At 37.3% G+C, this 20,027-nt stretch overlaps 2 protein-coding genes and 1 pseudogene across 3 annotated transcripts; 2 read left to right on the plus strand and 1 right to left on the minus strand.

Annotated features, from left to right (window-relative positions):
• Positions 1-1,822: 1,822 nt before the first annotated feature.
• On the plus strand, positions 1,823-5,573 carry LOC133711635 (uncharacterized). 2 transcript variants are annotated; one of them, XM_062137750.1, is made up of 3 exons: positions 1,823-2,370; positions 4,052-4,304; positions 5,011-5,573. In XM_062137750.1, the coding sequence occupies exons 1-3, from the start codon at positions 2,065-2,067 to the stop codon at positions 5,388-5,390; spliced, it is 939 nt and encodes a 312-aa protein (XP_061993734.1). In that variant the 5' UTR covers positions 1,823-2,064; the 3' UTR covers positions 5,391-5,573. The 2 variants fall into 2 exon arrangements, with proteins under 2 accessions (XP_061993734.1, XP_061993727.1); XM_062137743.1 differs by having other exon boundaries at positions 1,824-2,382.
• A 3,597-nt stretch (positions 5,574-9,170) lies between these two features.
• LOC133727014 (glucan endo-1,3-beta-glucosidase 8-like) lies at positions 9,171-11,404 on the plus strand (annotated as a pseudogene).
• Positions 11,405-11,826: 422 nt separating this feature from the next.
• LOC133729882 (disease resistance protein RPM1-like) lies at positions 11,827-16,500 on the minus strand. The gene is made up of 2 exons (XM_062157537.1): positions 15,639-16,500; positions 11,827-12,509 (listed from the first exon to the last, which is right to left on the minus strand). Exons 1-2 carry the CDS (start codon positions 16,498-16,500, stop codon positions 11,827-11,829), a joined length of 1,545 nt encoding a protein of 514 aa, XP_062013521.1.
• Positions 16,501-20,027: the final 3,527 nt, after the last annotated feature.

Raw genomic sequence — 20,027 nt, forward strand, 5'->3', positions numbered from 1 at the left:
CGAAACCCAACTGCTGCCATATGGAACGAAAACTAACCGCTGCTGTCGATCTGAATCGGTACGCACGAACCTCCAGCCCCAAGCTGTCTCAATCCGAATAGGCCCAGCTACCTATCAAAACCATAAGCAAAGATCCCAGAGGGCTACACCCTTGTGTCGCCCTTCCGGCAGCATCACCACGACATCAAGGCGACGCCGGAGAGCCACCGGACGAGGGCTGAATCTGCCTTTGCCGTCGCAAGCTTAGTGTTCTCGAGAGAAAGTTTTAGGAATAATTATTTTAATGAAATTTTTAATAAGAGCCTAATTATGCATTAACTCGTTAATAACTGTGACATTTGTAAAATCATAATCAAATTATTTCAATTTTTTTCTTTAACAAAATCCTAATTTGCTCTTTCTTATTATTTGTAGTTGGATTGGTCTTGGAACAAATTTTGTGGCTTCTTACATTGATGGCCTCGAACACATCCTCTACTCATCCGTCTTGTAATCGTGACCAAAACAATTAGAAAACCAAGTTTCTTGGTGGAAGTATTATGTCAGAATTCACAACATTATTAAGGAAAAAAAAAAGCAGTTCTCTTTATTTTTAAATAGTAATGATGATGATGATGATTGAGTTTGTTGTGATCTTCATATTATCAGGCTAGCTATACTTGATGGTAAAGACATAGATATTAACTTAGTGGACAAGTTATATACATGCGATCATTTCAAGAAACTAATCAAAAGTATGTGTTTCGTTTTCACATATATGTGATTTGATACTTATTCCATTGTATCATGGTGTATTTGGAACATTCAGATGCCAGGGGGCCAAAGAAACAAAGGAAGTAAACGAAAATCCAACATAAATAAACGAAAAGTCATATTGAAGAGGTTGGGTTTGAAGAAAATTACTTGTGGACCGTATGCCTTCCTTATTCTCCTTGAAATTCTCGGTCGAGGGCATGAAGGCTGAAGCTCTAGTCTTCCTAGAACACCAATCTTCGATTATTTGTAATAAAGATTGACAAGAACTCTTAATTTCAACCGTTTGATGAGGCTATGACGCTATGTAATGGCTTAAATTAGAAATTATTACTGAGTGTTACTATTACAAGGAAATGCAATAAAAGTTGGTCAAATTATTTCAAAGCTATTAGTTTGAAATTATTTACCATTTGCTTGACTTCTTTCACTTCCTTAATTGAGTGCTAGATTTCAAAAATAGTACAGTAATAACAGTAGTTCTGATGAGAGGTGGTGATCCTCAGTAGCCAACTTTGAAAAATCTATTAGTCAATATATGTTTGTTTTTTAATCTACAATAATTTGTGTTCGCATATGTATGGAAGTTGCGAGCATATGACAAACATCATATTATCCCAATTAGAATAAAAAATTATATTAAATTAATATTGATAACTTTATCGGCTAAACTCGATATTAATTAAACTTTAATAATGAATGAGGTGCACATTAGTACTTGTTTTAACATGGACCTTCTTAAATATTAAATATTAGGGTAAAATAATATCCAAAATTTTCAACGACCCAAATATGAACAAATTAATAACAAAATCCAAAAATAAAAACCTTCATAAAAAAAAGATTAAAAAAAAAAAAATCTTTTTGATCAGTTACACACTCAGCTAGTGGGGTCATGATCACCTGCATGCAAGCCAAATGCCTCTCATCTCCTACTATAGGATCCCACTAGGATCCACCCCATCACAGCCGTTCCTCTCAAAGCCATCAACGGCCAGGCTTCACCCACAGCCCAAATCCCACACTCCTGTGACCACCTGGATCCGTTTATAAGGCCCATCACAGATTCACACAAAGACACAGCTCTCAAAATCTCATTACCACCACCACCGTTTTCTCTCTCTCTCTCTGAGACTCGAAATCGAGTCTCTCACCCTTCACCTCTAAGTCCTCCCAAAACGTCACCGTTTCGCCGTTTCAGATCCTCACAATCCAAATCCCCCAAACCCTAGCTTTTCACTCTCACTCTCTCTCATTTCCGATTGCAGAACCTCACCGGTGTTCGGATAAGGCCGGAGCGGGGAGAAGGAAATGGCGGGAGGCGGGAGCAGGAAAGACGAGTCGGTGGTGCTGAACAGCACGAACGTGTTTGCGGCGCTGGGGAGCTTGAAGAAGAAGAAGAAGTCCGATAAGTCAAAGAGTGGGAAGAGCGGTCAGGCCGAGCCGGAGAAGGAAGTTTATTGGGCCCCGGCGCCGCTCACCGTCAAGTCATGGGCCGATGTCGATGACGAGGATGATGACGACTACTTTGCGACTACTGCGCCGCCGGAATTGGGCTGGGCCGGCGGTGACTCCAAGGACCACAAGGAGAGTGATCTGGAGCCTGAGCATGTGGAGGTCGGTGATTTGGTATAGTACTCTTTCAGCTGCTTTTGGTTTTTCATGATCTTAATTTGAATGGTAGTAATGGAAAACATGCACTGCATATAAGTTTTATTTGTGTGTTTAGGGTAGGAAATTGATTTTGCGAAATTGAGATGACACTGCAGTTATAGAGATTTGGTGAGGGGAAATGCATGATAGGAAGTGTGGATTAGGTTGTTTGTTATGTCGGTGGTTTTCGATGAATAGATCACTTGATTGTAGTTGTTTTTCGTTTTGGACAGCATGATGGTTGATGAAAGTATTTTGATGATATTATTTGAGAGGAGTTACGGAATTCATTGGATATTCGTATCTGATGATTCTGTGGATATCTTGCCTAGTTTTGATCATTTGGTTATTATGTTTAAAGATAGTGTCGGATAAAACAAAAGTTTAACGGTTGTAGAGATGCGAGTTAATGGTAGTAGAAATGAATCTTTGAAAGTCCAAATGTAGTTGCATTCTCTGTAAAGGGATACAATCAACTACATTTTGTCTTCACGTGGTAGATGATCGCATTATTGATGCTATGACTAGGTTGTTTGCCGCCCTTATGGTTACATTTAATTTTGTTTTTATTGCTACCTTGAATTCGCTTAACTATATTTCCTTATGCTGTTAGAAATAGCTAGATCTTTTCTGTATCATGGATTGTCCATAATAGGTATCCCGTCGACACACAGACATTGTCTTAGTAGGCAGGTGTCGATGATTGACTCATAGTTTTCTACCTGTGATGTCATTTCAACAAGCATACATCATCTTTCGGTATTGGGGAAAGTGCAGCTGGGTGACATGTGTTCTTCTGCCTGTATCAAAAGACAGAAACGATTAACTAATACATTTACCTGCCTAACATGAACATATGTCACCTTGTACTCGTTTATTTTTTGTTTCTGTGATCATATATATATGATATGTAATAATTTTGTCGTAGGATTAATAAAATTGATAGTCTGAGCTTGGGGACGGCCTTACGAGTAGCTTAGCTGGTCTTTGGTCTGTGAATTATAATGTCATTTCATGGCAGAATAACATCTGGGATCAGGATGTGTAGACAAATGGAAAATAACTGAAAAGGAAAGTCTTACTCTCAAATCATCATTTAAAATGGAAACATTCGAGTTCTGTTGTGTTAGGCACGAAATGGGTAAAGGCATTTAGCAAATTCATGATTGTGTTGTGCTTGTTCCTAATTCTACTTGTGCTGTGTTTTTGTGTTCATGCCTTCAACGTTTTTTGTCGTAATCTGTTGCAAATTAAACAGACTTATGCATGCCAGAACCAGTGATGTGCCCATCCTTGTTTGGCACGACTTATTGGATGTTGGCATTGCATAACATAAATCATGCAGTGTCAAGCCTTTCTGTTTTAAATGTGGTATGCCTGTTAATTGTTCATGCCAACTCAGCCCAATTCCTCCATGTTTTAGTTTTGTTTTGACCAATAGTTAGGATGGTTTTATAAGTAAGATAAAAGTTGGTTGTCACGCCCATCTTTGTTTTAACACCGAGTCAACTTTATTGTAAATTACAGAATGAAAGTATTACCAAATATACTATCAGTTGAGTTAATATTACTAAATACACAAGTATATATATTGCTTTTAAGACTGGTTAGATTCTGTAATTTTAATTTTTAGCCTGGATTCCAGGTAAGTGACAGTGAAGAGGAAGGTCTCGATGATGTTGATGATGATGTGGACGAGGATCATGATAACGAACTTGAAGCACCAGTTGAAACTGAGACAGGTAAGAAGCTAGCTGAAGCTTCTACAGCTCCTAAGGATACAGAAAGGCAGCTTTCTAAGAAGGAACTGAAGAAAAAAGGACTTGAAGAACTGGAAGCAGTTCTTGCTGAGCTAGGACTTGGCAAAAATGAGACCAGTGGCCACATTGAATCTGGAGGTATGTAGTCTTGGAACATTATGCATGCTGGTTGGTTCTTGTTTTGTAACTGTGGTTTCGTAGTCAGAAATGACCGTCTATTTTCCAGAAGATTAAACACTTAATTTGACACTAACATGCTGAAGTCTTGAACATTATGCATGCTGGTTGGTTCTTGTTTTGTAACTGTGGATTCGTAGTCGGAAATGAGTGTCTATTTTCCAGAAGATTAAACACTTCATTTAACACTAACATGCTCAAGTCTTGAACATTATGCATGCTGGTTGGTTCTTGTTTTTTAACTGTGGATTCGTAGTCAGAAATGAGTGTCTATTTTCCAGAAGATTAAACACTTCATTTAACACTAACATGCTAAAGTTCTGTGGTTATAAAAAAGATTATTGATGATTGCCTTTCACTGCCTGTAATAAATTGAAATTTTGGTCTATTACTATCTTGTCTCTTCTTTGTTTGACTTTTCGCCACATTCTTGAAACACACAGTTACCATCTGGTTTCTACCTTTATATATATGATAAGTTGTAATTCATTTAAAGTTGACAAACAATATATTTGGCTTCTGTCTTAACTCCATTTTGGGACTGTCATCAAAGTTGGTCCTTCCACTGAAGAATGACCCTTTCATTGCAATTTTCATCAGATTTTATCATATACAGTTGGTGTTTTGTTCTTCAATGATCTAAGGTTTGGCTTACCTTTACATGCAGATGGTGCCCAAGAGAAGAAATTAGAGAACCTAAACGGTGACATAGACAAGAAGGAAACCTCTGGGGAGAGCAAAAGTGCCAAAAAGAAGAAAAAGAAGGATAAGTCATCGAAGGAGTCGAGAGAATCCCAGGACCAGCCTGATGGCGTTGGAAATGCAGCAGCAGAAGAAACCACTGAAACCGAGAAGGTAGAAGATACGTCAACTGGTGATGTTAAAGAGCGGCTAAAGAAAGTGGCATCTATGAAGAAGAAGAAATCAAGCAAGGAAATGGATGCTGCAGCCCGAGCTGCTGCAAGTGAAGCTGCTGCCAGGAATGCTAGGCTAGCTTCAGCAAAGAAAAAAGAGAAGAATCACTACAATCAGCAGCCGGTGCGATAAGCCAGCTATAGACTGTTAGGTTTTGTTTCCTTTTTCACCTTTTTTCCTATATGAACTCTGTACTCTTGTTAATTTGTTGCAAAAATAAATATTGGGAACGGAACTGGTTTTGCAAACTTCACTGTCAACAAGATACTAGTTTTACTTAAAAGAAACAGGAAATATATTGTTTTATCTTCTCAATCTTTTTCCTTAGAACTGCTCATCTATAATCCTACGCTCTAACAGGTACTTCCAATCTCTTCTCTTGATGGATCCCTGAGAACGGGATGAAGTAACACCGGTTACTAGTCACTTGGGTTGACAACTCAGTTCATCACTTCATCGAAACTGAATCAAATCAAACCATAAATAGGTTTCTAGCTGTGCCAGCTAGATCTGTGAAAGGACTAGATTTAGAGTGGACAAACTTAAATTCAAATAAGTTTAGTAATAAAAATTTTCAATCTGACACGATCCGATTACCTGGCAGATACTCTGCTAATCTGATCCGTTTATAATGACTAAATATTTTAAAATTTTCAATAAATAATATTAAATTCTCATGATTCTTCTTGAAACATTAATAAAATATTCAAATAAATTGAAAAGTATCATAAAAAATTAATTACATAACCAAAATATTTCTTATAACAATAAACAAGTAATCAAAATACTAAATTTTCAAAGCAATACTTTATTGATGTTTTTAGATAATTTTCCTAAAGATTTATTGGAGAGTCGGATTCCCACGCCTTCTACCAATGATACATTGATCAAGCGGATCAGATCTGAGGAGCCGGTGGTGGCGTCGAGCCAGAACAAACCCAACTCGGATTGTGATGGTGCAAGTCTCCAGCGACCTGTGATGGAGGCAAGAGGGCAGAGTCGAGTATCTGCAGCGCCGGAGGTGACTGGGCCGGGGTTAGGGCTAGCTGGAAATAGGGCAACGCTGGTGATGCAGGCGGCGATAGGCTACGGGCAAGAACCGCTTCCGGAAAAACCGGCGGGAAACCCTAGTTTTGAACTAGGGTTGACCTCCGTGTTGACTGGGCTGGTTGGAGCATATGGGCCGGTGGTGACTGGGCTTCCGGCCTCTTGTTTTGGGCTGCTGGTGGTAACTGGGCCTAGTGGGAGGCTCAAATCTGGAGAAGGACTGCAGACTTTCAAGAAAAGCTCGAGGAGCAACCTGTTGCCGAGGTTGTTGGCTACTGAGGAGGCTAAAGATAGTGCTAGTCCCAACCCCAAGGGGGAGGGACTAGCGCTCTCTTAAGTTCTCTAAGCTATTAGACATTCTGGACTCAAGCCTTTTGAAGTAGGGGTAATTTCTATAAGCTTTTCTAAGATGTTTCTAGTTGATATTTGTACCACAATTGATTGATTGACAGATTAGACTAGATGAATATATGTTCCTTAGACAGCGAGACTATTCTTGCTTAGTTTAGGCTTGCTGTTCAACGAGCGTCCCTTTAGACTTTAATGAGTTTAGTTGTGGCTTAACTAGGATTTATCCGGTTTGTTCCGGGTTATCTTATGTAAGTTCTGTTAGACTCTGACCTGTTTTCATGGCTTGATTACTAATGAAATCAATTCCTATTAAAAAAAAATGATACATTGAGGAAATATAAAGAAAGCTCGTTCAATTTTTATTGACATGAATAATCCTTTATACAACAATATCAAGAACTTAATGGTATGATACAGATTATAGAAATCTTAAGTACAAAACTTTAAGTAAAATAACAAATATAAGAAACTGTATACGCCAAAATCAAAATAGTAATCTAAATAAATTACTATATATATAGACTTCTTGTGAAAACTCATCAATTTTTGTGAATTATTATTCTTTCAGTTACATTGGAAGAGTTTGAACTACAACCTGCTTAATCATATATAACTCAATTCTCAACCCTCTCCGAGACCTTGGTTGTGCCCCCAAATGCGAATTATTATAGTACCATGTAATCTATCCATCATTTACTAAATTGTGAGATTCTTTTTCAGTGATGTATTATTGGCTATGATTATGCTTCTACAGTCTATTTATTAAAATCTTACACTAACAACGAAATCGTTGTCACTCATGGTTCTCCATCCCTACCCTTTGTTTGATTTGTTTGTTGATTGTGGAGTTGGATAAGGGATATCAGACATATTTAATTAAATGAGTATTTCTTAAATTAGTGTTTACTCTTTTTTTTTTTTTTTTAATGACTAATGTTTACTTTGACGAGGGCGCATGCATCAAAATAATAGAATCTTGAAGAAGTAGGTATGGCAAAGGACAAAGGTTGTCACTCTCCTTTTCCTTACCAAAAATTTACGTAGAGCTTAAACGTAATGGAACGCCCTCGACCCATTTAGGGACGAAATCAGTTTATCTCTAAAAACTGAAAATTCGTCCCGCAAAATTTTTTGAGACGGAACTGTTTTGTGATTAAAGTCATCTCCTAATCCTCGTCCCTAATTATTTAAGGCAATGGGCGATAAATTCTGTCTCCTAGTGCATTTGGAGAAGAAATAAAAAGTGTACCATATTCAATGAAATTTCATCCTCCATTCTCATTCAGTATTAAGAAATTGACAGACGAATTAACCATAAATGGCGCCAATCAAACAAATAGGGGCGAAACTCCATCTCCTTTGATTCTCAAATTTTAAATCATTTTTAAATTTAATTTTAATTTTCAATAAATTATTAAATGATAGTAAACAAATCTTTTTTTTTGACAAAAAATTCAAATTTATTTTGCATCGTAATATAGTGATAAACAGAGCCATAGCATCAATTTTATTTTTCAACTCCAACAAATTGAGTACTCTCATAAATATGTTTCGTAAGTCTTCAACTACAAGATACACAATGTCCTAATAAATAGTTAACTATTTTTTTTTTTTTTTGAGAATACTAATAAATAAATAGTTAACTTACAAAAACCTAATAAGCTTAATACATATAGACAAAATCCTCCTCGTCTTCCATCCATTTCGTGGTCATTCTCACCAATACTATCACATGAGGAACACATATTACTTTTCCATAGGCCGCAAACATAGTTTCCAGTTCCTCTATTTTCAATACCATCTTTCAAATCACACAGATGCATATCACAGTTTTAGAGTTTTATCCAGTAAATCAAACACCTCCAATATAAAATCATAACATCAAGGGACGTCATCAAGTCAGGTCATCATACTTTACAAGCCAGGTGTGAACAATATTAGTTTTCGAATGACATGAAATTCACATCAAAATAAGATTTAGTGTTCTTTTATATGCTGGCATATATATATATATTTTTTTTTTTGTTTAACTAAAATCTAATTGTAGATGATGGGGCCATATCAACCCACAGGTACTTACAGAGCAAAGTTCAAGAAGTGTGCAGCCCACGCTCCATATATCACAAGGATAGTTCCACCCAATAACATCATAAGTGTTATCTAAAATTGCAAATCAATATTTGCTCAAGTATCCAGGATTTGTGTTCGAGCATCCAACATTTGTTTACCTAAAATAACCTCTGGTGAACGATAATGGCGTGTTGACACCACATAGCTATGATCTTGATGTTCAAATGTTGTCCTTCATTTTGGCAAGGTTAGCATAATGGGGCATTCATTTTTGGCAAATCAACACTCTTTTATGCTTAGTTACTCTAGTGATAAGATAACTAATCAGTAGGGAAACAATTAACATGGGCTGGCTGCCATAACTGATTAACCGAATTAAGCAACGAATCTTACATTCCTTTTCTATCAACTTCTCATTCGTTTTTAGCCTTATAAATACTAAACCAAGACCCAAAACAATTCCCTTTCCCTCTCTCTCTCTCTCTGCTTCCCCTGAACCATTGGAGCCCTCAAAATCTTTCTCGATTCTGCTTCATTCAACATAAGCCTCAGATTCCCAGAGACCCTTTTAAAGATTCATCTACCAAAATGAGAATGGCGCATGAAAAAGTCCCAAAGGCCAGCCAAGTCTTTCTTGGTCACAATGCTGCTGGTTCTTGTTTTCATGGCCCATAAAGGTTCGAGCTTTGGAGTCAACTGGGGGACTATGGCAACGCACCAGCTCCCACCTAAGAAATTGGTTCAAATGCTTGAAGATAATGGGTTTACTAAGCTCAAGCTGTTTGAAGCTGATCAGAAAATTTTAGAGGCTCTTACTGGGACTAAAATTGAGGTCATGTTGGCCATACCCAATTTCATGTTGCAGGAGATGAGTATAGACCCTGTTGCTGCATTTTCTTGGGTCGATGCCAATCACTTCTTATTACTATCAAGTTGAGCCACACATTTTCTTGATTTTTAACCCCTTTTTTGGTCACTATGAGACTGCTAAGAAAAACCCCTGTTAATGAATACTCTTTTGATGTCTTGGCATTATGTTCATTTTGTGTGAAATCATGGGTCAGTTTTGTTGCTTTTGCCCTGTGATTCTGATAGTCCTTGTTTTGCTTGATATCTTCGTGTTGTTTCATCTGTGACTGTGATTGTTAGTCTTTCAATTCTACTATTGAAATAGCTTTCCTAGCACCCTTTTCTTCTTTGTAAGACTTGGGTTGAGATGATTCTAGGACCCTATGAAGGATTATGGTGACTCTAATGCATGGATTAACCTAAAGAATTAGTGGTCCATGTCTTTTAGTTCTGGATGATCAATAGTTGAGCATAGTGGCATACAAGCAAATTTTACTAGTACTGGACACACTTCATACATACAAGCAAGTTTTTGCATTGATTTTTTTGGACTAGCTAGCTTTGTTTGTGTGTACATTTTAGGTTAATATTGTGACAATGGGCTTTTGCAGGTATGTTGCAGTAGGAAATGAACCCTTCTTAAAGCATACAACGGCACCTATTTAAAGACTACATTACCAGCCCTGAAGAACATCCAGGAAGCTCTCAACCGCGCCGAGCTTGGTTCACATGTCAAAGCCACTGCTCCCTTCAATGCTGACATCTGCTTCTCCCCTGACGCAGATCCAGTTCCATCCACATGTGATTGACATAGTCCAATACCTATATACCAATGAAGCTCCATTCACTGTCAACATCTACCTTTTTCTTAGCCTGTATGAAAATGCCTATTTCCCTTTTGAATTTGCTTTCTTTGATGGAACAAGCAAGCCCAGTAGAAATGGTGACCTGCTCTACATCAATGTGTTCGATGCAAACTTTGACACCCTAGTTTGGTCTCTAACCAAAGCTGGGTTCCCTGAAATGAAGATCATAGTTGGAGAGGTGGGTTGGCCGACTGATGGAGTTGTAAATTCCAATACCCCAAATGCCAAAAGATTTAATCAGGGAATGCTTAAACATGCCTTAAGTGGAAATGGCACTCCAGCTAGGAAAGGCATGATTGATGTCTATCTTTTTAGCCTCATTGATGAAAATGCCAAAAGCATTGCTCCTGGCTGCTTTGAGAGGCAATGGGGGCTGTTCGAGTTTGATGGGAAGCTGAAATACGAATTGGATTTGTCGGGTTCAGTGCAGAATAAGGGACTTGTAGCTGTGGAAGGTGTGGATTATATGTCCAAAAGGTGGTGTGTGCTGAATCCAGATGCTAAAGATTTGTATGGTTTGCCAAGTAGCATTGACTATGCTCGTAGCCTTTCAGATTGTACTGCCTTTGGTTATGGTTCTTCTTGCAATAACCTTAGCCTGGAAAGAAATGCTTCTTATGCTTTTAACATGTATTACCAAGTGAATGACCAGAAAATATGGACCTGTGACTTCTCTTGTTTGGCGATGGAAACCGATAAAGATCCATCAGTAGGGGATTGCCAATTCCCAGTGATGAACTGATGATAGCTTATGCTCCTTCACTGTTGCAGAAGGAGGGTGATGAAAATTATTGGAGGGTGTATGTTGTATTGGATTCTGCTATAGCATAAAGCCTGTAGGCAAACCATATATGGAATCTAGCTTAGCTAGCACAGATTGGTTTAGTTTACAGCTTGTAAAGTAGATTGTTCTGGCAGAATTTATGGTTTTCAAGTAGATTGTCTTTATTCTCTAATGTGGATTGTAGCTTATTTAGTGCATATATACCACGTGTATAAATGTGAAGAAATTTTCATGATACCTTGGAGTTGTACTCTATGATTCATTCATCTCCTATAATATGGTTCTGATTTCACTTGCTCTTTGACTCATCATAAATATAACGAGTATGGTGATATATTTTTGCATTTATGTATCGATACTAATCAAAAATGAAAACTGTCAAATGCTCAAATACCAGTTGATAGACTCAGCTTGGGAGAGAGAGAGAGAGGATCAGAGGAGAAAGACAAGGAATTGAAGTTAAGTAAATTGCATATTCATTGATTACCCAAAGCTAGGAGCAAACACAGAATATAAAGGATTCAAAGCCAGAGTGTGTCCTGGTACAGCAAGGCCAGAAGAGGTCATGAACAGAAAAGGGTTAAACTTATCAAAACCAAAACTAGCAAAAAGTTGTGAGAGATCTAATCTCCTTTGGAACAGACTTTAGATTAGGACATCTAGACACTTTCAATTCCCTAAGTTCAGGCAATGCCCCATCCTCAGCCTCCATTGATTTAAGCTGATCAAATTCTTTTAAGATCAGTGTGGTCAGCTTCTTGAATTTTCCAGCTTCAAATACCAACTTTTCCCCTTGGTAATACTGCACCATTTTGAGCTCCAAAAGATAGGGCAAATCATGAAGAATTTGAAGCGGGTTAGAACTTAGGTTTGACCAATAAAAGCCAACCTTTTCCAGACTACTAAGCTTGGAGATCCAGCTTGGTATCCCTGCTAGGGGGCCTCTCAAACATAGATGCCGGAGAAATCGAGGAGGGCTGGCACAATGATCTAAATCGAGACACTCCTTGTCTTTCGCTCTTACATTCAAGGTTAAGAGACCCTTCATTTGCTCAAGGACACTGCACAATTCTTTACCATCTGTTGTTTGAAGGTCTTCCAGCCCCAACTTCCTGAGACGTCTCAGTTTTCCCAAGGATTTAATGAAATCTGTGTTTGACACCTTAATTAGTGACAGCTTGTGGAGAGTACCAGGTGAACCACCAACATCTTCCAAAATCTTTACTCCTTCGCCATTAGAGGTATTGACCAGAAGATGTCGCAACTTTGAGAGACTCTTAATCTCTACAGGCCAATGTTTTAAAACGCTGAGGCGCAATCCGAGGCTTTTTCGGGAGAGCCTTGTGAAGACGTAAGGCGTAAGCCTTGCATAATAAAGAAAAAATATATATAACTATACTAGAACATCAATATTATAGATTGTTTTCAGTATCTGGGCAGTCATCCTAAAACAAAATCCTTGCAACTTAGCTTAAGCATTAGGTGATCTTTGAATGATTCAATATCTTCAATCACAATGGTTAAATGATTTTTCACCTGCAACCAACTTGAATAATTCTGTTTTAGAACAAAGTATTTGATTTTTTTTTTTAGAAAAGGATAACTTCATTACTAAAGGCCAAGGCACGTACATCAGTGATAACGCTAAAAGCAAGCGCGCAATTTAACCCTGCAAAATGTCATCGTTAGTATATGGTAAATAGGGATCGTTCTAACCGGGGATTGAGGGTACACCTGTCATTGTAAAACAAATAAAGAATTAAAATAAATACGAAGTATAAATTTACAAAAAGAACAAATACAATTAACGAAATAAAAGGGGGGTTTAAGATTAGGATTTTGAAAATTAAACTAAACAAAATAAAGAAAATGTAAAAACATATATACAAGGGTGGAACGCAAGGAACAAAGATCAAAACCACAATCATATGAATGAAATCCAATTACAATTCCTATAGTTGATTTTCTATGTCATGAGAAATAAGTTGACCATGTGAAACGTTAATAAGCAAACGATTTCCCATTTTTTACTTTCCTTCAATATTTAATCTAAGTGAAAGCACCTAAATTAAACCTATTGAATATGCAATCATAGTCTAGAAAGCTAGCTACTCAAGAACACATTCAATGCATGAAGAACAAAGAAAGGATGTCAACCAAAGTGCACAACCTAGTAAAACAAATAAAGAATTAAAATAAATACAAAGTATAAATTTACAAAAAGAACAAATACAATTAACGAAATAAAAGGGGGGGGGGGGGGGTTTAAGATTAGGATTTTGAAAATTAAACTAAACAAAATAAAGAAAATGTAAAAACATATATACAAGGGTGGAACGCAAGGAACAAAGATCAAAACCACAATCATATGAATGAAATCCAATTACAATTCCTATAGTTGATTTTCTATGTCATGAGAAATAAGTTGACCATGTGAAACGTTAATAAGCAAACGATTTCCCATTTTTTACTTTCCTTCAATATTTAATCTAAGTGAAAGCACCTAAATTAAACTTATTGAATATGCAATCATAGTCTAGAAAGCTAGCTACTCAAGAACACATTCAATGCATGAAGAACAAAGAAAGGATGTCAACCAAAGTGCACAACCTAGTATGAGAAAGCTCATCTTGCAATCCTCCTTAATTGATTTCGACTTTTGTCCAAAGCCTTTACTACTTAAATCTAGCTCCAATTACATGCATATATCCTAAGTTGGCCACCAAAGAACACATACATATAAAAGTTTTCTATAATCCAAAATCAATTAAGCAATCTCACATAAGCAACATAAAAATCAACATATAAAAATCACAACTTTATTTCAAAACATATAAACGGGCTTTAAATTAACTTTGCCCTTAACGTCATGTTAACTAGAATTCATAACTCTACGAATCAAACAAAGGAAAACAAAAGAAAGTATGAAATACACCGTGAAAGATGGATGACAAGCCTTGAGACGAAGAACTTGAAGATCCTTGAAAGCAAGCAATCTTCTAGGGACGACACAAGGATGGATGGCTGATAGGATCTTGATGTATTGCATGACTTCTTCTCCTCCTTGGTTGAGACGCAGAGCTTCTGAAGACTAGAGAATGGAGAGAATTTTTCTGATGTTTAGAATTGTGGGAGAAGTGGTGTGTTGTGGTGTCAAGCATAGGGGGTTTATATAGGGGGACGGCCAAGCTTCATGAATCTTCTTTTTAATTTCCCAAAGAATTATCTAGTCATGCCACACAGCTTCGACCAATCACAGAATGCCATGTCAGGACTGTTGAGTCATCCAGCCAATCAAAAGCCTCCAAAATAAGTCCATAATCTTTCCAAATATATTATTGCTGATTTTCCCAAGATTTTATCTGATTTTTCTCTTAATTTTCGGCCAAAATACTCTTGAGTGAAAGTAGGAATGAACCTGGACTTGTTTTGGACCTTTTCTCCCTTAAATCTCTCCATGGCTTTATCCTTAACATCCTCCCCTTGATTTTCTCTTGATTTTCACATTAAAATTGCAGATTTTATTCTCTAATTTCAGCCAACATATCTTGAGAGAATTAAGGAACGAATCTGGACTTGTTTTGAGCTTTTTCTTGTTGCACAATCCCTTGAAACTCTCCCAAGATTTTCTCAATGTAATCTCCTTGATTTTCACATTATCTCCATCATTTCCCATGGCAAAAATCAGATTTAATTTCCCAAAATATCTCAAACGTCATCTTCAAGCCATGTGGTCTCCTAATGCCTTCAGGTTTCCTAGCCTCATCAGGATTCCTGCGTTGACTGGAATTCCTAGTCGGACCAGGAAAACTCCATTTCTTCATTTCAGCTCATTTCCTGGTCATTTTCTCCGGTGTACCTAGAAAATAGAAACTAAATTAAAATTTATTTATTTAAGGAAATAACTAAGTAAAATATGAGGAAATAACTATTAAAACATCGCATAAAAATGCTCCTATCAATCAGATGCTGTCTAATACCTAAAATCTAGATGGCACAAGCCGCCAAGCAAAAGACAAGTACCTTCACTGTTAACACATATGCTCACTTATTGAGCCTAAAATACAAGAAACCAAATTCTCACTACTAACCCCCTTTGAAAAGAAAACCTAGTCACCTAGAGACCTCAATTGGTGTAAAACTAAGCAGACAAAGTATTTGATTGTAACAAGGATTGGTGATATATTAAAATCCGTCATTTGTTAGGATATGATAGAGTCCTATTCAACTAATAACACTAGCTATATATTAAGACCTTTTCTTTCCAATCAAGTTTTCTGATGTCCTTGGGAACTATTTCAACACCGGTCTTCCTTAGACTCAAGTATTTTAACAGAATATGATGAAAAACATGTTTGGGGAACTCCTTCAAATCATGTAGACCTTCCAAATCTAAAATCCTTAAAAACTAACTTGATTTTAGGACCATTTCAATCTCAGGAATACTTGCCTCTCTGGACCCTAGAAAGCTGCGAACGCCATCATTGAAATCCTTTAGAGAATCAATACCACCCTCATAAGCAGACAGCCGTTGAATACTTCTGTTATCTGCAGGTGTGTAGTCTGGCTCGGAAATGGTGAGGAATTCCTTCCGCCTTAAACTATTGATCAAACGAACATATTCCAAAACGCGACAACTTCTTACTCTATGATCCCCATTGGCATTGCACACCCGAACCAAATTTCTTTCCACCAGTTCATTGAGATAATTTTCTGCATGCCATTCCTCTGTGACCTGTGGTTTTCCTGCGATGATGAAATTCTCTGCAATCCACAGTCGTTTGAGCCTCTCACGGCTGATTTCGTAGCCTTCGGGAAACATGCTGAAGTACAAGAAACAATTTCTGAGATGGCTCGGAAGACCTCTATAACTCGGCTCCAAATTACTGCGAATGATGGAAAGATCTGAACCCTTTGTACACAATTCGGAGGCGATGTTAATATCCAGCTTATGCCAATGGAGTGGAGAAAGATCGCTCCGACCATGAAGAAAATTACCTACTGCAGAAATGGGAAGAGGCATGCCTTCGCACTTGGAGAGGACTTTTTGGGTCCAATTATGAGTGTCGAGTGAAATATGTAGTGGCCAATTTCCATTGGATTCAGGAAAAACCTTCTTGCAGAACAGGTTCTCCGCCTCTTTGAATGACAACCCGCCACTTAAATCAAGCCTATGCACCGCATAGCGGCCAGGTAGAAGAGACGTCACAGCAGAATTCCGACTGGTAATTACGATCTTACTCCCACCTATCCTAGTTGGTAAGTTTTTTACCATTCGTATCAAATCATCTTTGATAGAATTAATGCTTTCCTACTCCATCTATGAATGTTAGCTAAAATGCGTTCGCGAGATGAGTGCGTTCACGAGATAAATTTACCGCGGAGAAAAGTTCGTGAAGTAAGTTCATCGCGAATGTTCGCTAAAAGTGTGTTCGTTCGCGAGATGACGTCACTGCGGGGAAAAGTAAGTCGCGAGTTCGCTGAGAAGTAGTGTTCGCGAAATAACTAAGTCTATTCGTTCGCTGTCGCGAAACATGCTACGGTGAAAGTCTTAGCTGTGGTGAAAGATATTTTTACAGCCACTTGCATTACTGTTTGCTCCACTCAAATTAAACTAGATATTTTGTATCTAAAGTACTTTTAATCTAGTTTAATATGCTTTCAATCTTAGATATTTTGTAGCTTAATCTTGTACCCTATATAAGGGAAGTGTTGGTTGATGTAAAAGTGTGAACAAGTTCAGAAACTCAAGTACACAAGTTTGCTGGGTTAAGTTGATCTGTTCATGCTTCATTTGCTACTGCAAATTAATCAAATCAACAAGTTGTAGTTTCGATTATATTTTGTTCAAATACAAAGCAGAAGAAATCAAAATTTTATAAATATATTCAACAATCTTTGCTCCAAACATCATCTAAAACAACTAGAAACTTCTCTCCTTGAAGGCTTCATTCCAGCGTCTCTGAGGCTTGAAGCCATTCACGGACACTAAAGGCTCTAACCCTCTCGTCGTTTTGGTACAATTTATATACCAGAGCGGTTTTCCCAGAACCAGCGGGACTTGCAACCAACACAAATGAGCGTTCTAGACTTGCTTTCTGCAACTCATTAAAAAGCTGTTCTTTGACCTTCTCAAACCCCACTAATTCATCACATTCTGTAAGATTTTGCACATCTTTTTAGCTCCAACGGCTAGAGCTGGAACTTGTTGGCGGATCTGCTGGAAGACGATCAATTCTACCAGTCTGAATAGATCTAATTTTACTGCCCAGTAAGACAGTTGCTATCTTCCTCTACACGAATCTGCTTGGTTGATGTCGATGACGAGTCAAGCGAGCCAAAAAGCTGTCAAGAACATCCTCAATAGCAACAACTATATTCTCGACCTCTTTCACATAAGATATAAGCTACTTGTTACCTTCTTCAACCTCATCTTCTGAATCCTCTAGAATAGCTTTCATCCTCTCCAACCAATCCCGGGCAATTGTTAACACTTCACCTGAACCCAATAAGTCAGGTAGGACAGCTTGAAATGCGTTTAATGCAACGTTAATGGCGGCACCAGCCATTGTTGAGGTAAGTGGTGAGAAATGTAAGCTAGAAATTGAAGAGTTTTAGCGGTTGCTGTGCTCTTTGTGCCGAAACTAGTAGGGTTAGAGAGTATAGGGTTAAAGACTATCTTCCTCTGCAACCAGACTCATTCCAATCCCATGCACTTTGCCACCTGGCACAATCCGCACGAAATGATCACAAAGCCACGATTCAATTCTTTTGGTAAAAAAAAAAAAAAAAAAAAGTGGCTCGAACTAGAATACCCCAGCTCATTTTACTGTTACATGCACCCTTAACCATTGCACCGACACGTATCGGCAATGCACCTGTTTGATATCCATCGGATGATCGGAACGTAGAGTAGGTGAATTTCTTTGAATCACAATTTCGAGCCTTAAGTTTCCTGTTGAATTGATCATTTAAAAATTTCCAAGTTGGGTGAATTTTTATTCTTGCTTCGAATTATTCGTGTTTGTGCTTGTTTTTGTAATGAAAATGATGGATTGATGATATTCTTCGGTAATCATAGTTAGGGTTAACTAAAATTCGATCTAAAGATTCGGAACTAACATATATATTCTCTCTCAAAATGGTGGGGAGCTCAAGCAAAGTGGGAGGATATTTATTTCAAATTCTACTTTAATGTGTTTTCTTTTGTCTTCTCTTTTTCTTTTGGGTGTTTCTATTTGTATCCATCAAATTTCTATGTAGTCCCAGTAATTTTTTATTTACCAATATTACCCTTGTTCAAAAAAAAAAACTACACATTAATCTTCATTCGTCTTCCTCAGACTTGCCACCGTACAATTCACCAGTTCTCCTTAGATCACCGGTCCTCGTCAACTAAATAATCCAAAGCAAGAACTTTGATCTTCTCCAAAACGGTAGAGATTTCTCTTAAGTAATGGAAACATCTAATAAAATATCATCATTCATGAATGATTGTGGAATGTGGACAGATCATATGGTAATTTGCAGAATTAAAAAATATATATATATTATATATGATATAAATCAACAGATGGAGGGGAAGATGAAGGTAGATTTAGATTACTCAAGGTGCTTCATCTAAGAGATTTATATATTGCTAATTCAAAATCTTGGAATTTTTTTTTTTATTATATGGCACCACTACAATAACATGATTTAAGGACACCTAAACCGTGTCCTTAAATACATACAAGGACACGTTAAAAACGTGTCCTCTATCCGGGTGTCATTGTAAGTCCCAAACAAGGACACCGAAAATGTGTCCTCTTATCTATACGAGGACACAGTTTATGTGTCCTAATAGCTGTGTACGTGGTGTCCTTAAATGTATAAGAGGACACCTAAATTGCATCCTTATATTATCAAATAAGTGTCCTCTTTTCTATATGAGGACACACAAATTGTGTCCTAAAAACTCTGAAAATGGAGTCCTTAAATCCATAAGAGGACACAGAAAATAAACTCTCATGTGTCCTCTTTTCTATTCTAGGACACTCAAATTGTGTCCTCAAATATTTGAAAATGGAGTCCTTAAATCAATAAGATGACACAACAAATACACTATCAAGTGTGTCCTCTTTTCTATATAAGAACACACAAATTGTGTCCTCAAGTACCTGTAAATGTAGTCCTTAAATTCATAAGAGGACACAAAAATATATTCTCATATGTGTCATGTTTTTTATACTAAGACACATAAATTATATTCTCAAAGTTCTGAAAATTGTGTCATTAAATCCACAAGGGAAAACGTTCTCATATTATAAAAATTGTGCGCATAACATCGAGTATACATCAAACAAGTCCATATAAACCTAAGATTCAAAACATGCAGCCTGCAAAAAGCACAAGTCCAACACTAGATCAAATGTACTACAACTGATTTGAAGCTAACTAGCTACCTAATCAAAGCACTAGCTGCTAGGTAGCTGCTGCTGCTGCATATATATACACCATCCAAAACAAGTATTAATACCTGCAAAGACAACAAGTCCAACATCCAGAATTAACTTATTACTACATTTGAAATTATGCTATTAGTACTAAGGTAAACATAACTACTACTTAGTGTAACGCATAAAATCACAGAGTCAAAGTTTTTTGAAATAGTGTTCACTAACTCAATCTTCTCTATAATTACCTTGGCATATTTTAATTTTCCTTTTCATGATGTGACTGTGTGTTATCCACCAATGCTGAAATTCGCAGACGGATTTTGAACTGATACATATGGTGAATGATGTCTGGGATAGTGAGCGA

The sequence above is a fragment of the Rosa rugosa genome, chromosome 1, assembly GCF_958449725.1.
Source record: "Rosa rugosa chromosome 1, drRosRugo1.1, whole genome shotgun sequence".
NCBI classification, from domain to species: Eukaryota; Viridiplantae; Streptophyta; class Magnoliopsida; order Rosales; family Rosaceae; genus Rosa; species Rosa rugosa.

Excerpts from the sequence above, each read along its gene's own strand:
- LOC133711635 (XM_062137743.1), top strand. The coding sequence starts at position 2,065 with ATGGCGGGAGGCGGGAGCAGGAAAGACGAGTCGGTGGTGCTGAACAGC. Across the intron at positions 2,383-4,051 it reads ATGTGGAGGTCGGTGATTTG|GTAAGTGACAGTGAAGAGGA; the intron begins GTATAGTACTCT and ends CCTGGATTCCAG. Across the intron at positions 4,305-5,010 it reads TGGCCACATTGAATCTGGAG|ATGGTGCCCAAGAGAAGAAA; the intron begins GTATGTAGTCTT and ends CTTTACATGCAG.
- LOC133729882 (XM_062157537.1), bottom strand. The coding sequence starts at position 16,500 with ATGGTAAAAAACTTACCAACTAGGATAGGTGGGAGTAAGATCGTAATT. Across the intron at positions 12,510-15,638 it reads TGAAATGGTCCTAAAATCAA|AGATTAAGAGTCTCTCAAAG; the intron begins GTTAGTTTTTAA and ends ATTGGCCTGTAG.